This window comes from Patagioenas fasciata, chromosome 3 (genome assembly GCF_037038585.1).
Source record: "Patagioenas fasciata isolate bPatFas1 chromosome 3, bPatFas1.hap1, whole genome shotgun sequence".
Taxonomy (NCBI): domain Eukaryota; kingdom Metazoa; phylum Chordata; class Aves; order Columbiformes; family Columbidae; genus Patagioenas; species Patagioenas fasciata.
Genome location: NC_092522.1, coordinates 60168409 through 60182622, shown reverse-complemented (window position 1 = coordinate 60182622; position 14214 = coordinate 60168409). Strand labels below are relative to the sequence as shown.

At 40.1% G+C, this 14214-nt stretch overlaps 1 protein-coding gene across 3 annotated transcripts in view; it reads left to right on the top strand.

Annotated features, from left to right (window-relative positions):
• Positions 1-14214, top strand: part of IPCEF1 (interaction protein for cytohesin exchange factors 1) — a 45041-nt gene that overhangs the window by 19689 nt on the left and 11138 nt on the right. For 2 of the 3 annotated variants that reach the window (XM_071806437.1, XM_065833649.2), the window contains 3 exons: positions 123-184; positions 3894-3979; positions 9349-9718. In XM_071806437.1, coding sequence (XP_071662538.1) covers positions 123-184; positions 3894-3979; positions 9349-9718 — 518 coding nt within the window. The remainder of the gene's footprint in view (positions 1-122; positions 185-3893; positions 3980-9348; positions 9719-14214) is intronic. The other variant, XM_071806438.1, reaches the window with a different exon arrangement.

Below are 14214 nucleotides of genomic sequence, written 5' to 3'. Positions count from 1 at the left end.
TAAGAAATAAAAGGAAACTTTGACATTTAGTCTTCAGATTAATGAAAATAGATGTAGGCAAAAATCTATCTGATCAGCATGCAAGTATCCCTAACTCCATATTCTCTCTGTTTCAAACACAGGTGGCTAAGTAAGCTAGGGATGGCTGTGGACCCTCAGGCACCCAATGGGAAGAATGAGGAAGGTATGCTCCTAACAGTGGTTTCAGTGTGTAACAACATCATGTTCTTCACAGTTTTTACTTGGTCAATTTTTCACCAGTCCTTTTCTTCCTTTTAAATTGTCAACTTGGGTCTGTCTACTGCCTGAGCTCAGAGGAACCACACTGACACAGCACAGAGCAATCACAGAAAAAGAAACAGTGGCACTGAGAGACACTCAGTGATCTCAAGAGGTGTGTAACTACTTTCTGGCAATTTGCTGGGTTTCTAGGCCTGCCAAGTGTGAAGAGAAACAGCTGTGCTACTCTGGGCTTTCAGATGGTAAGGTATAATAGAAAAGAATCATAGAATGTCCTAAGTTGGAAGTGACCCACAAAGATCATGGAGCCCAACTCCTGTCCCTGCATATGACAACTCCACAGTTCACACCATCTGTGTGAGGGTGCTGTCCAGTCTCTTCTTGAATACTGTCAGGCTTGGGGCTGTGACACCTCCCTGGGGAGTCTGTTCCAGTGCTGCACCACCCCCTGGGTGAAGAACCTTTTCCTAATGTCCAACCTAAACCTCCCCTGGCACATATTCCTGCCATTCTCTTGAGTTCTGTCACTGGTGGTTAAAGAGTAGAATTCAGTGCTTGCCCTTCTTCCTCCCCTTGTGAGTAAACCGTTAGACCATGATGAGGTCTCCCCTTAGTCTCCTCTTCTCCAGGCTGAACAAACCAAGTGACTTTAGCTGCTCCTCATATGACTTCCTCTCCAAACCCTTCACCAACTTCATAGTCCTCTTCTGGACACTCTCCAGCAGCTTAACAACTTTTTTTTTAAATATATTGTGTTGCCCAGAACTGCACAAGGTGCTGGTGAGGACACATGTGCTAGGAGCTGGCTTAGAATAAAAAGTGCTGTGTGTAGTATTGCATTACCAAACCAGGACTGGACTCTGACCTGACAAATCTGTATCATCTTCTGGCCTTTTGTCCCTCCATTTTTAGAGTATTGGTATCCAGTGCCTTTTTTAGAATTGCTCAGGTTGTTAAGAAACTGTAATTATGAAGAAGAAACTGGTGTTGGTAGTAGTATGAACATGTAGGTGATGCAGCCTGTTTTGTCTAAGCGCGGAAACGCTCCTCTCTGCATCCCTTCTGCTGTTTCCCAGAATAAGGTTGTGGCTTATGTCCAGCCTTTGGACATGTAATTCCATTATTGATTAATCTGGTCTGTCTCTGTTTATACTCTGGCTCTGTTTATAGTCTGCCATTAAAAGTGGCTTTGGGGCTGGTAAACATAGATATCACTGATTTCTGGAGATTAAACAGGTCCCATGGATTTCTTTGTTTTCAGTTCATGGTTCCTCTTCATTTCTTGTCAGGCAACTTGTTAATTTTCATACCCCCAAGTTCCTCCAAAATGCTAGTGTCCTCTTTGAACATAATTTTGTGTCAAAACAGGCTGAGATAATTAGGACAACAAGCTATATTGAGTAGTAGGCCATGTAGCAAGAACTGCATAGTAATTATACTTGGGGAGGAGGTGTTCAAACATGTTGTCCATGTTTACACAAAGGAGGAATTTGATGGAAGATGAGGATGGTCAAAATTCTGTACATTAAAACATTTTTTTAAAGCCTCAAAAATCTAGTATTGGTGGTGTTGGTCAAATTGAGAATTACAAATCAACTCAAAATAAGTTGGCTCACTAATCTAAATTTTAAAAAATAGCAGAAAGATACAAAATAATCTACTCAGTAACCTCTGCAGTAGGTTATCTAATTACCCTGCAACAAATGTAACATAGACAAGGTTTCTTCAGCTTCAGTTGCCTTGAGCATGGGTTCAGTACCCCACCGACACACCTGGGTGGATGTGCCCTTGAAGAGGTATTGCTAAATTTCAGAAAAGTACTGTCATGACTTGCAGCCACTTCTGTTCCTACTGACCCAGTTCTCCCCTCTGTATTACACACCATAACTTTTCAGGAAGGTCTTGGCTCTTGTTATGGCAGTTCTTGCATATTCGTGTACTTTTTGTGCATTTTAACACCCTCCCCCCCACACTCCATTTGCCTGTTCAAGGTATCAGAAACAGCTGTTAATTCTTTTTCAGTATTTCTGTCTGCCTAAAAGGAGACCTGTAGAAACAATAAGATCTTTACTAAAAGTTATTCAAGAAGTCATTAATAAAGCCTTAGAATTTGATATAGGTCTTATTACAATCAATCTTTAGGCTAAGATCTGCCAGCATATATTTCCAGTAAACAGAATAGCAGCTATACTATTAAGAAACCACACAGTTCTACAAGCAACACAGGGAGAAAAAGTAATGAATCTCTTTCACTTTATTAACATCTTGGAAACCTCCCTCTTGTGTATGAAATTATTCTCTTTTAAAACTTTGTTTCCCTCACACTGTGCTGATTAAAACCTCCAAATGGCATGCACAAAAGAAAGTGTGTGGGTATTAATTTAGTTAAAAGATGAGATAATCAGAGGTGATTTTCCAGAGTCCATGCCAACACATTGCTATCATGTGGTGTGAACCCATGAAGTCCAACTCTTACGAAAGTACTTCTAGGACATAAATAACCCTTACTGTCTTGTGGTGAGAGCTGGAGAGTTGCTTCCACCAGAGAGACCCAGCTGCTCTGGGGAAGCACAAGCTGTTAAATGCAGCCGCTGGAGACCACACCGACAGCCTTTGCTCGTGTCACACTCAGCACTCACATTATCCTCATGAAGCTTCGACTATGTCTTTGTAACCTTTCATGTCCTCAGCTTGGTTGGGTGGAAGTGAGCACTGTCACCCTTCAGCCATAGTTCAGGACAGGATTGAAGTGCTGGCTGCTATAAAGGTTGGATGTGAAAGGCTGGTGTGTGCTGGGAGATTTAGCGGAGGGAAATGATCTTGCCCAGTGACTACAACCAGGCCCTGGGAATAGAAACCAGCGACTTACTGCCCCCCTTTTACTGGGTCTCATTTTATCAATTATTGTAACTTAATTTAATCCACCTTTTAACAACATCTGAGAAAATGCTTTCACCTGCTACACAGGTAGCTCAAAGAAATAATGGCTGCCTCTATGCCACATGTCAAGACATGCTGAGGCTCTATCAGCTTATTTACACCCTACTCATCTTTATCTTTTTTTGTAGTCCTAGAATACCTTGTTTACTTTTAGTACTAGCTCGGCACATGTTCTGTCATGCTGCATTGCGTGCCTATGTGAGTTACTGTGTGGTGGCAGAAGGCTCGTGAGGTTGCTCTGTGGCTTCCAAAGCATCATGTGAGCAATCTGTTTTCTTCAAAATTGCAGCCTAAACATCAATGCCTGTTGCTAGCTCCAGGAAAACTTGCTGGTTAGAGAGATTAAGGGACTTGCAACAAGTCTCCCTAATTTATGCTACAAATGTTGCAGCCTTTCTTTTAAGCTGTAAGAGGGGGAAAAAACCCACCTCAAACCTGTTTGTCAAGCTAGCTAGAGCAGTGTCACCTTGCGTTTCATGCCAAGGCAAATTAGCAAATTTTTTTTCTAAAAAAAAAAAAAAAAAAGTTGCCATGGAGTAGTATAGCATTACTACAAGTAGGTTAATTTTCACTGTAGGAGACATTGGCTTGTTACAGAGCAGTCCTGAGCCCAGTATGTCCTATTTGGTGATGTTTGTTACCAGAGCACTCTGAGGAATAAATGAGTGTTGCTCTAACACTTTGATTTTGCTCGTTTTCCATGTCTGCCTCAGAATGCTACAGTGAAAGTGAACACGATGATCCAGAAATAACAGACACACCACCTCCCCCCTACGCAGTCCAGCCACCACCTCTTTCGGTAAGTGTTACAGTAAATAGCTTGTTTCTTGTTGCTAGCCAGTTGGAACAAAACTTCCTTGAGATAGTAAAGCTTTAAGGAATAACCTAAAACAGTAGCTGGAAATGTTCACCCTGTGTTCCTGTGGAATGAGGATGCACTGGCTGTCCCTGCGCCATGTCAGAGCACACAGTTGTTGCAACCTGTACTGCTGGGAGCAGGATGGAGGCATATTCATCTTGCTGGAGAAAGGAAGGCGTCAGTCTACCTCATATGCATGCTGTGTCTTTACAAGTTTTTTAACACAGTGCTGTAACCTAGTCTTTCATACTATTTTTTTTTTTTTTTAATCAGTCCCATATCTTCTTTCTTTTTGTGACCCCAGTAGCAGCATCCAACAGATTTTATTTATTTGAGTGAGCTGTTTTAAAGACTGATGAATTTGAGGCTACTTTTGTGGCAGTGAAGACAAGTGAAGGGACAAAGACCTCTCCTTACAGTGATAAAATTTGTTCTTTTCCTCTACCTCTAAAAAATAGACTATTAAGAAAGAAAACAGGCATCCTCCCAAAAATCTGTTATTTTTCTCTCTTGCTGTAGACTATTTACTGAGAATAGTCCTTCCTGCTTCACTTCATTTCATAAATCAGAATAAGCACTGTGCACCCTCATGTGTCTAATCAAATTGACTTGCTTATCACTGTATTAATCTTGTTTCTATATTGTTGCTTTTCCCAGTGATCTTATCTCCCCTTACAAGTGATTTAAGATACAAGGTTTACTTAATTCTGTGTTTAGAAATGAGTAATCTGGTTTGGGATGGTAATGCAGCTGAAATAAGGAATCATGACTTCAAGACTTTACCTTCCCCAGCTGAAAGCTAACATCGAAGGGTATGCAGTAATATAGTTAATACTAAATCATCTCATTACATCTCATGGAAGGGAAGTGTCTGCTGCCTCATTGGTGTGGTACGGGTTCCTGTATGAGATGCTGAAATGAGATCCAGTAGCTGGAGTGGGCACAGAGGCAGCAAAGCACAAACAAATTTGAAATACACAGATTACCTGGAGAAACTTGCATGCTCATGGGCAATTACAAAAGGAGATGTGATGCACAGGGTTGCCTGTCTGGCAATCTTTAATTAGCTCGCATGAAGCTGGGAGTATGTCACACGGTCACCCACGTGCTCCCTTCTGTTTCAGTCAGATAAGTCAGACTTCACTTCCTCTCCTACAGCAGTTGTGTAATGTTAATCACTGTAAAACAGTACCCCTGGCACTCGTGGGGTGTGTGGTGTTCACTGCTGTGTAAAACATGGTTCTCTATTGCCTGTATTAACTGGAAGTTAAATGTGTCTGAGTGACTATAAATATCAGAGAAAATAGGAACCTGGGCAATGTGTCTCCAAGAGTTATTCTGGGCCAAGGGCTGATAATGAGGAGTCTTGAGTTTTATACCCCAGTGGCTTTCCTTTTAAAGGCTGTAGATGTCTTCTCCATCTGCTCACCTCTGAATGTATGCCTACATTTTTCCAGATGATGAGTTTTAAACAGGTGCTGTTTTTTAGTTTTCTGTTTTTCTGGCTCCCTACTGCTTGTCAGTCCATTGCTGCAGAGGTGATCTCCGGTTGTCTCCTTCCCATATGCTCTTTTTGACTGCTGGCCTCCACATTTTAGCAGGGGACCTGTGGGAGGCATGCAGTGGTGCAGGTGCCAAAGAGTCTTGCTTCCTCAGACTTTCCCTTGAAAGTTTTATTCCCTTCAGCCTCTATCTCTCTCAGCTGATTTTCCTTCTTACCACCCATTTAAAATCTCTTCTCCCATGGATGAAAGTTAGTGTCTTCTGAGCAAAGCTGTCATCTTTTCACCACAGACATAGCTACTGAAATAAGCTTCAGTTGCAATGTATCTTTCCTGTGCTCAGCTTACTGGTGTGGTGGGTAGGGAGCAGTTAGGTACAGAAACAGCTGTATTTGACTGCAAATCAGTTAACTTCTAAACACCCAGTTTCATGCCCCTCCCTCTTCCAGACAAGCATTGGAACAAGAAAACCACTGAAAGGACTGGGAAAACATAGATTTCACTGGGAAGTCAGTTCTTGCTGGTGTCAGGGAAGACTGGTTAAAGATTGTTTATTGCCAGTTCATTCACTGCTGATTTTTTGTACCGAGCTATGAGGTCCCACACATGTGATGGATTTGAATTGCTACTCTGCAGGTACACCGCCTTTGAAAGGCTTTCTTGAATATTTTCGGATTGCTGCTGGAAGAAACACTTGTCCTGGAAACCCAGCCTAGCATCCAGAATGCCACAGGCATTGTCTGCGGTTCATGTCTTTTAGTATTTTTATCTTTTTTAAAAGTTGTATTTCTTCCTACTGGGGGGTTTTTGCAAAATAGTAGTTAGGAGTTATGGGTGTTTTGGAAAATCAAACCAATGCTGTCTTAAGCAGAAAAGCCTCCAAACTTCTTGAGGTCAACTCCAGGCTGAAAACAATTAGTATGGAAACTAATAGCCACCCCACTGCAGGCTCTGCTATGTGTTTGAGCAGCATACATTTTGCTGTACTTCTAGCATCAAGTTTTCACTTGCTGTCCTGTTGTCTACTGATGCAAACTATTTTAAACTTGAAAAAGAAAAAAATAGTGATAGTGAGCTTTCCATATTTATACATGCTTTTGGGTACCATGGAAGAAAAAAGCAAGTGAAGAACAACTAAATTTTAACATAAGCAGGACAAAAGTTAGACTGACCATTTGCATTATTTTCTGTACATATGAATGGATTTACAGTCCAAAAACTAGCTGTTATGTTGAGACAATAGATTACAGCAGTCCCAAAAGAGCAGTTGAGGTGTTTCACAGTAATAATTTTTCTCTAGAAAATGCTTAGAGACTCATTGATCTCCAGTGGAATCCTTATCATCTGCTGGCTCAAGCATCTGCTTTTTTAAATGTCCCCAAATAGAGATTTATTATTACATGGATGACTGCAAAACTTCCAAAGGAACCACTCCAGTAATTTAGGTAAACATTTGTCATGCCAAATAAAAAAATGACACAACATATGTGAAGAAAAAGAAAAACATTCTGGCAATCATGTTTATTCTCACCCACATTTTTCTTTCTAGCACAAAATGAAAATGAAAATATACCCCACCTAGTGAGCTACAATTTAAATTTCAATGACACTTTCTTTTGCAAGGACAAATGCCAGAAAAGTAGAAGTGAGACCTAACATCTTCCTTTCCCGTCTTTGAACAATTGAAATTAGACCATCCACACCATGTGAGCAAGAGCTATTACTGTTTGGTTGTTCTGCTAGGCTGTACAAATGCTTCAATGATTTGTTTATGCGATAGAAACTCTTAGATGAAATATTCAGGTCACCTGCATTCCCAAGGGTGTTTTTATAACTCATACATGTAGTTTATGACATCATCTCCTTGTCCTATGCTTTAGAGGACATTTGTAAAGATTTCCTTTTAAAAAACAAAAACACATCTGGAAAACAAAAACACATCTGAAAAACAATGTTGTTCTTCTCATAACAGGAATATAAATTAAGTCTGGTCCTGCAGTGTTTCGGACAGTCTTGGAGGATGGCTTTGAAATTTCACAAAAGTAGTGAAAGTGCTATAAACAAATGATGAACCACAATCTGATATTAGTACTCCTCCTCTTCTGAATTGATTAGTAGGTACATGATACAGCTAGAACAGAAGCACAGGAAGACAAATCTAATTTGCTTTTTTAATGTAAAAAGGAGGTACTATACATTACAACAACAGTGAATTGCAGAACTTTATGGATCATAATCCGAATAATTGTCACTCTTGGTTCGGCTTATATGAATTGATCTTGAGTTTACCAGGTTATTATTAAGTATTGCCAGCTAGTCCCTTTATTGTGTTTGCAGCTTGTCTGGGTTTCCCTAGCAACATCTCAGTAATTTTCAGTGCTTCCTGTTATCATGCTTACACAGTTTAGTTTTAATCCTTATACAGATCTATTCTACACATGTATTGAGAACATAAACTTGACAGAATTGTCATCCATCAAGTCTGGTATTCTGATTCTCGCACTGGCTGGTAGCAGATGACTTGCAGAAGGAGTGAATTTCTGCTATAGCAGATACAAGAAATCTGGTTTTTATACAATTATAATCTCATCACATTTTTTGATACTTTCTGCTAAGAGCTTCACTATAAGGCTTGATCTCCTTTTGTTTTCCATTGCTTTATTACTACCAATTAATCCTCTTCTGGGTATTTGTCTGTGGATTTGTGTTTGTGTATGTATTACTTGTATGTTTTACTCTTTTGGCTCATCTTTTCAGTGTTGTTTGGGGGCTAAAAGAAGCGGACTAGTGCTAGTTCTTCTTGTGAGAGCTGCTTTTGGTGACCAGATAATAGTACAACTCAACCAATATAAATGCGTACTGTAGGCAAAGACCTGGGCATCTATTTGCTTGTCTCGGAAGCTGAATACTTTTCAAAACTTTGTTCTTTCTCTCAACCTTTCTTTACATGCACCCGTCATAGCCTCTGTCATTCAGCTTCTAGCTCCTAATGATGACTGTTAGATGTCTCTGAGACCTCTCTGTTTGTGCTCTTGTTGAGGTAGGGTGATAAGTACAGTATGGAGGGCCCTAGGATGTCTGAATGATTTCTGGTGTGTTTCTTATGAAGTTTGGGTCCCTTTCCAGATTCATGTGCTGAAGGATGAATCTTAGCAGGTGAACGAGCAGCACAAATCTTGTACCACTCCTCTTTTCCTGCCCTCTGCCACATGGTGGTCTGTTTTTTAGTTTCCACCATTAACTTGCCATTGTTTTACCATCAGCCTTCTTGCCTTGGTGAATGATTAGTGCCTTGAATGGACCGGGTGAAATGGCTTTATGTGCTGATAAGGTCAAGGTACTTAAGTGCCTGGGCTCATTTCTGTCTATCCATGATTGTGGCATTGGTGGATTTACTGAATACCTCAAGAAAACTTCATGTTCAATAGCTAATTCAGACTTTCTCTTCAGGGCTCCTGATTAGGCCAATAGAGTGAAGACGAAAAAGAGTGAGCATGAGTGTGAGACCTAGCATGGAAGATTACATTCAACACCATTTTTCCTCAGTTTTTTGTTTCTAGGCATTGTCAGGTTTTAATCTGTTTTACCTCTGGCTTCCTTATGGCTTAGTTTCTGAAGTTACTGCTCTGTAGGAAACTAGCTGCCATACCTCAGGTTTGTTTGAGTGGATAATTAATCAGATTAGATCAATTTTTGGTTGGTTAGTATTTCAGCTGCATGTCTGTTGTATAACATGTAGAACTTAAGAACAGGAATGACGTGGAAATTTTTCGTTTTTCTTTCCCACCCCCATTTGTTTCTGGAAAGCAGGATCAGCAGAAGTCTTCTTTCACCTCGACTGTGTCAAGTGAAGCATCTTGTTCTATCTCCTCTCCTGAAAGCACTTTCAACTCCCAAGAGTCATCTTCTTCCCTGGTGTCCAAAGCGGTTTTTTCCGAGAGGCAGTCGTGGCTTGACCTGGTTAGCTGCTCTGCCACAGAAGAGGGTGACCAGCCTTTAACCTTCTGCGTACAGATTCACTCTGATGAGCCACCAGAAGTAGACTGTGGGGAAGCGGCAGAAAGCCAGGAGGTCCAGCTTTCCAAACCCAGTGGTGGACCCCAAAACTCTTTTTTAGATCTGAATACATGTTGTCTGGCTGTGCCAGATGCAACAGGACAGAGATCACTAGCCAAAGGTGAGCTAATGAGAGGATATTTTTGTCTGCAGAGCTATACAATGTGGAAGTTCACAGGTTTTCCTCAGCTTCCTTTTCCCTTCCTTCCTCTGTGTTCTTCACTGAAGAGTATTTCAGTGGCACATAATTTATAAGAAACATTTGGTTTATTGCACATTAAATATGTACCTAGTGTCCAATTGGTAAGTACCTTTACAGCTTTTCTCAAACTTTACCTCCATGTTAACATCATAGCCTGTATATAAAATCCTAACATAAACATATTTTTATTAACTTTATTTCAATACAGCTGCCTTTTATTAGTTAAAATTGAATAAAAAATTAAAGAAAGTGTGTCACAGAATTAACACCCTGAGCAAAATGGCATAGGTAGGAAGTGGTGAACACAGGGTTATGTCAACCGAATTCTAAAAATAAAACCAGTTGCGCTTATTTGCAGTATATATTCCCCATTTGTTTCACTGGACTTCATTATAATCCAGGGGAAGCAACTGCAATCCTGAATCAGAAAGCCCATTAAGACTGAATTTTATTTCAGCAAATGGATATCTGCATAGGTTCTTACTACCAAAATCTACTGCTAAATTAAAAAGTGGCACAGTTCCAGAATTTGTCATTGTTGCTGTTAATATATCTCCTGCCATAGCAAAGCAATGTGCCTTGACTTTTGAGCAAATTTGCTCCTTCCTGTATTAAGAGCAGTTGAAGCATAAGAGCTGTTTCTTGTGTACAATATATTGAAATGAGAAGATGCTCAGCATGCTGCATAGAGAGATAATGCATAAGGAAGCAATGATGTTCTTCTGCATCAGCTCTGGTCATATTTTGAAATCCTTGTACAGATTTGAAGAGAATACTTCGGTGTTGAAAGAGCAGTACATTGCAAAACAAACGTCCATCCAAAACCTCAGGTTGAAGGAAAAGCAGAAGTGAAAAGAAACAGCACTGGACTCATTTGGAACTTAGGGTATTTCTCTGTAGGTGAACTTGGCACTGAGTGAGAAGTGATAATGTAAGACACATAAGTTGCATTGTCAGTCTACCAATGGTTTTACCAGTATCAATAGTCAGCACGCTTTTAGTTTGTCATTTTTTTATGATTTTAAAAGGAAAAATAAAATGAGCTAAGTACAGATTTTAGCAAAAGTAAAAATTAATTTCAGAGTATTTTGCACTCAGCTTCATTACCCATCTTCTAGGCTGCTCTGCTAGAGACTTCTGTAGCAATGAAGATAAGTAAGAATTAAAACTGATTAAGCAAATGTAGTATTCCTATGTGATGGAAAACTGTAGCTTTTTGAGAGAGATCCCATGGAATCAATTTCCCATAAGCCCTAGCTTTGCAGGCAGTGAAAGGCTAGGGCTGGCAGAAATGGGATCTCTAATGAAAATGTCACAGAGACATAGTAAACCCCCTAAGAATTTCCTTCTCAAGCTAGCTGATAAGGCTGTGCACAAATACTGTGAGGTAAATTGAAATTGTGACATAAAAGGTAGCTGTAAAATCTGACAATTTACAATAATTAGTAAGAACACCATTATTAACTGATGCAAAACAAGAAGGCGTATCTCAATGATTTCCTAGTGCAGATTGTATTATTTGCTTTATAATGCTTCTGAAGAGTGTGTTTCTGGCAGCTCATCATGGTTCAGAGCAATGGGATCGTGTTCAGAAGGAGAGACAGGTCCATCTTGCATTGGTATCTATGCTAAAAGTACAAGTCCTGTGTGCTTAAGCTGGCCCTGCTGTTGTCAGAACACTTATGTGATCTTTGAACCTGCTCTTCTTAGAGCCGTTATGTGTGTCCATACTCTCTCTTCCCCTTGTGAGGACGGAAAAAGTCTGTCATACGCTCTGCTTTGTGTCCACGTGCTGCTTAGTAAAACCCCATGAGGATGTACTGGTTGTAGCTGATAGCATCCTAGAGCTGAGGTGAAAGTTTTCAAGAACTGAAGAGTGGTTTTGTTGGCAAAAGTCAGAAACAGGAGGCCAGTCTGAGAAAACTTGATACCTAGAAGGAAGAAAGAGTAGCTGTGGGTTTGTAGGAAGGGCTTATAATGAAAATAGAAAAATAGTGAAGAAATTTCAGTGATGAATTAAACAATGAAAGAAAAGTTTCTGAGAGGTAAAGGGATGAATCTCTGTAAGACAAAATACAGATTCAACTAAATGATCACGATTATTTTTTCAGTGAAAATTGTTTAAAGAAATCTGCTAAGCAACTGTGTCTGGTGCAAGGAGATGTACAGTATTATATTTTTAACGACCTTTCCAGCCACTCTCAGTGGTGTATGACCATTCTCAGTGCTGCTTACTGGGGAGAGGTTACATACCAGAGGGTGAAGGAAAGATACAAAAAAAGAGAGTTTAACAGTCTTCTCTTTTGAAAGGAGATCAGTATTAGGTTTCCATCTACTTTCTGGGAACATTTAATACTTCTGTGTTGCAGCTTGCTGTATGCACAGTGACAAAGGATTCAAAGCTGCCTGTGACACAAAGAAACTGAAAGGTGAACAAGAAATGGTTGAGAATACAAACAACTGTCTGAGTATGTACCCTGTATCCAGAAGCTGGCCTTGCCCTATCTGGGATGGCTAGACATGCTCTGCAGCCAGACTCCATCCTTTGCATTTCTTCTGGCAACCACTGGAACAAAACATATCTATGACCTATGAACATCATAATAAAAAACTATGATAATAAGAAGAAGCTGCAGAAACTGAGAGATTACTGTGAAAGAACAGCAATGGGTGTTTATATTTATTTAGGGATCTTCTACTGTAGCAATAGAATCATTCTTCCTTGCATTTTCTGAGGGTTTTATGGTCATATGAAGTTGATGCATCTTGGCAAGGAATTCTTATGCTACCACTTTGAGTTTATTTATTTTACCTTAGCTCACAGTAGCTGGTAAAAGATCTGGTGTATGCCAGTATTCTGAAAAACCTGGAAAGCTTTTCAAATGCCACGTGACTTTTATCTGTGGTGGTTTTGTGGGAAGGAGTTAGTTAAATAGGAGCTGGATAAAGTCAATTCCTCCTTTTCTCAGAACCGACATCCTCTTCCCCTCCAGAGTCTGCCTGTGCCACTAATAGCCAGAACAGATCTGTTGGTGTGCTCTGGCTCCTTTGTTCCTTCTGCAAAAGTTGCAGAAAATGGCTAGATCGTGGCTGAGACTAGCCAAGAAGAATGCTTATGATGAGAACAACTGTGTAGAGAAACAACTGTGTTTGAATGATTTTGTTTCTCATCAAAAAGACTTTAGAAATCACAGTGAAAACGATGGTGTTATGGTTTTCTGAACTCTCTGAAAAAGAGATATTTATTTTGTTTCCAGTTCAGTCACAGTTTATTAAAATGCCACCCCTCACTGCTGAGTTCACTGTACTGTTACAGTCAAGAGCATCTAACTGTTGGTGGTAACATAATTTTCTTGTTATTTTCTCCCAGTCGCTCCTACCCTTAGTTCTGCATTTGCCTGTGAGGAGTGTCCCTAAGCTATGCCCTCCTAATTCAAATATTTCCTCTCTTTTTATTCTGTGGGAAATGTGATTTCCCCAAGGTGTCATCATATTGCCATTCATAAGTCTGTTACCAGGTCAAAAGAGGTTTATTCCCCTCTCCCTCTCCTCTCACCAATGTTGGCCCATTGGCAAAAGAAATTTTGGCAGAATCAGAAACAGAAGTGTTGGCACAGTTACAAGAAGCTCATAAGAGTAACAAAGACAGGAGGAGGAAGCATGTTATTATTATTTTTTTTTTTTTTTCCAGAACAAATACACAGTTGAAGAGCTGTGACATCTCAGAGGATGTGAGAACAAGCATTTACATTTCAGCTTAGATTTAGTAAGGAAGGTTCATTTGGAGGTGGTTTTCAATGCAAAGTGTTCTTTCTGCCAAACCTTACCAATTTATGTATCTCTACCACTGGAAAACAATCAGCTTGATTTTTCACAGCTGCTTTTTTAGTAGTTCTGGATCATTTCACTTTTGTAGGTTTAAGGAGCATTAAAGCTGAGCTTTCAGGCAGGCTCCTGTATTGCTGCTGCAAGGTGGGGAGTCTCAGTACCTTAATGTCTCCCCGCTGTGGCAAGTTGGCCAACAGGATGGTGGAAGCTGAAAATTGAGGAGGTGAAGAGCTGGCATGGTGAACCTCCGGCAGCTTGTTCTTGTCTATGATATCTCCTGTTAGCTAGAGGGAAATTCCAGATAAGTGGCACCGAGCCACAAAATTGTGTTTTACTTCTCCTGAAACAGAATGTGCCAGAAGTTTTGACTTGCCTGAATTATTTTTTTTCCTCACTACAACATAGAAGGTCTCTTTCTCTTGAATGTTAAAATATCTCAGGGCAGGACTTCCGTTTTCATCAGGTCGGCACTGGTTCTTTTCCACTTTCCTGACTGTGGAGTTTGGCAAGGTTAAAAGAGCTATACAATACTACAGATTTTTTTCTGGAAGTGCTATGAAGCTCTAACAGGCTCCAAAACTTATGAG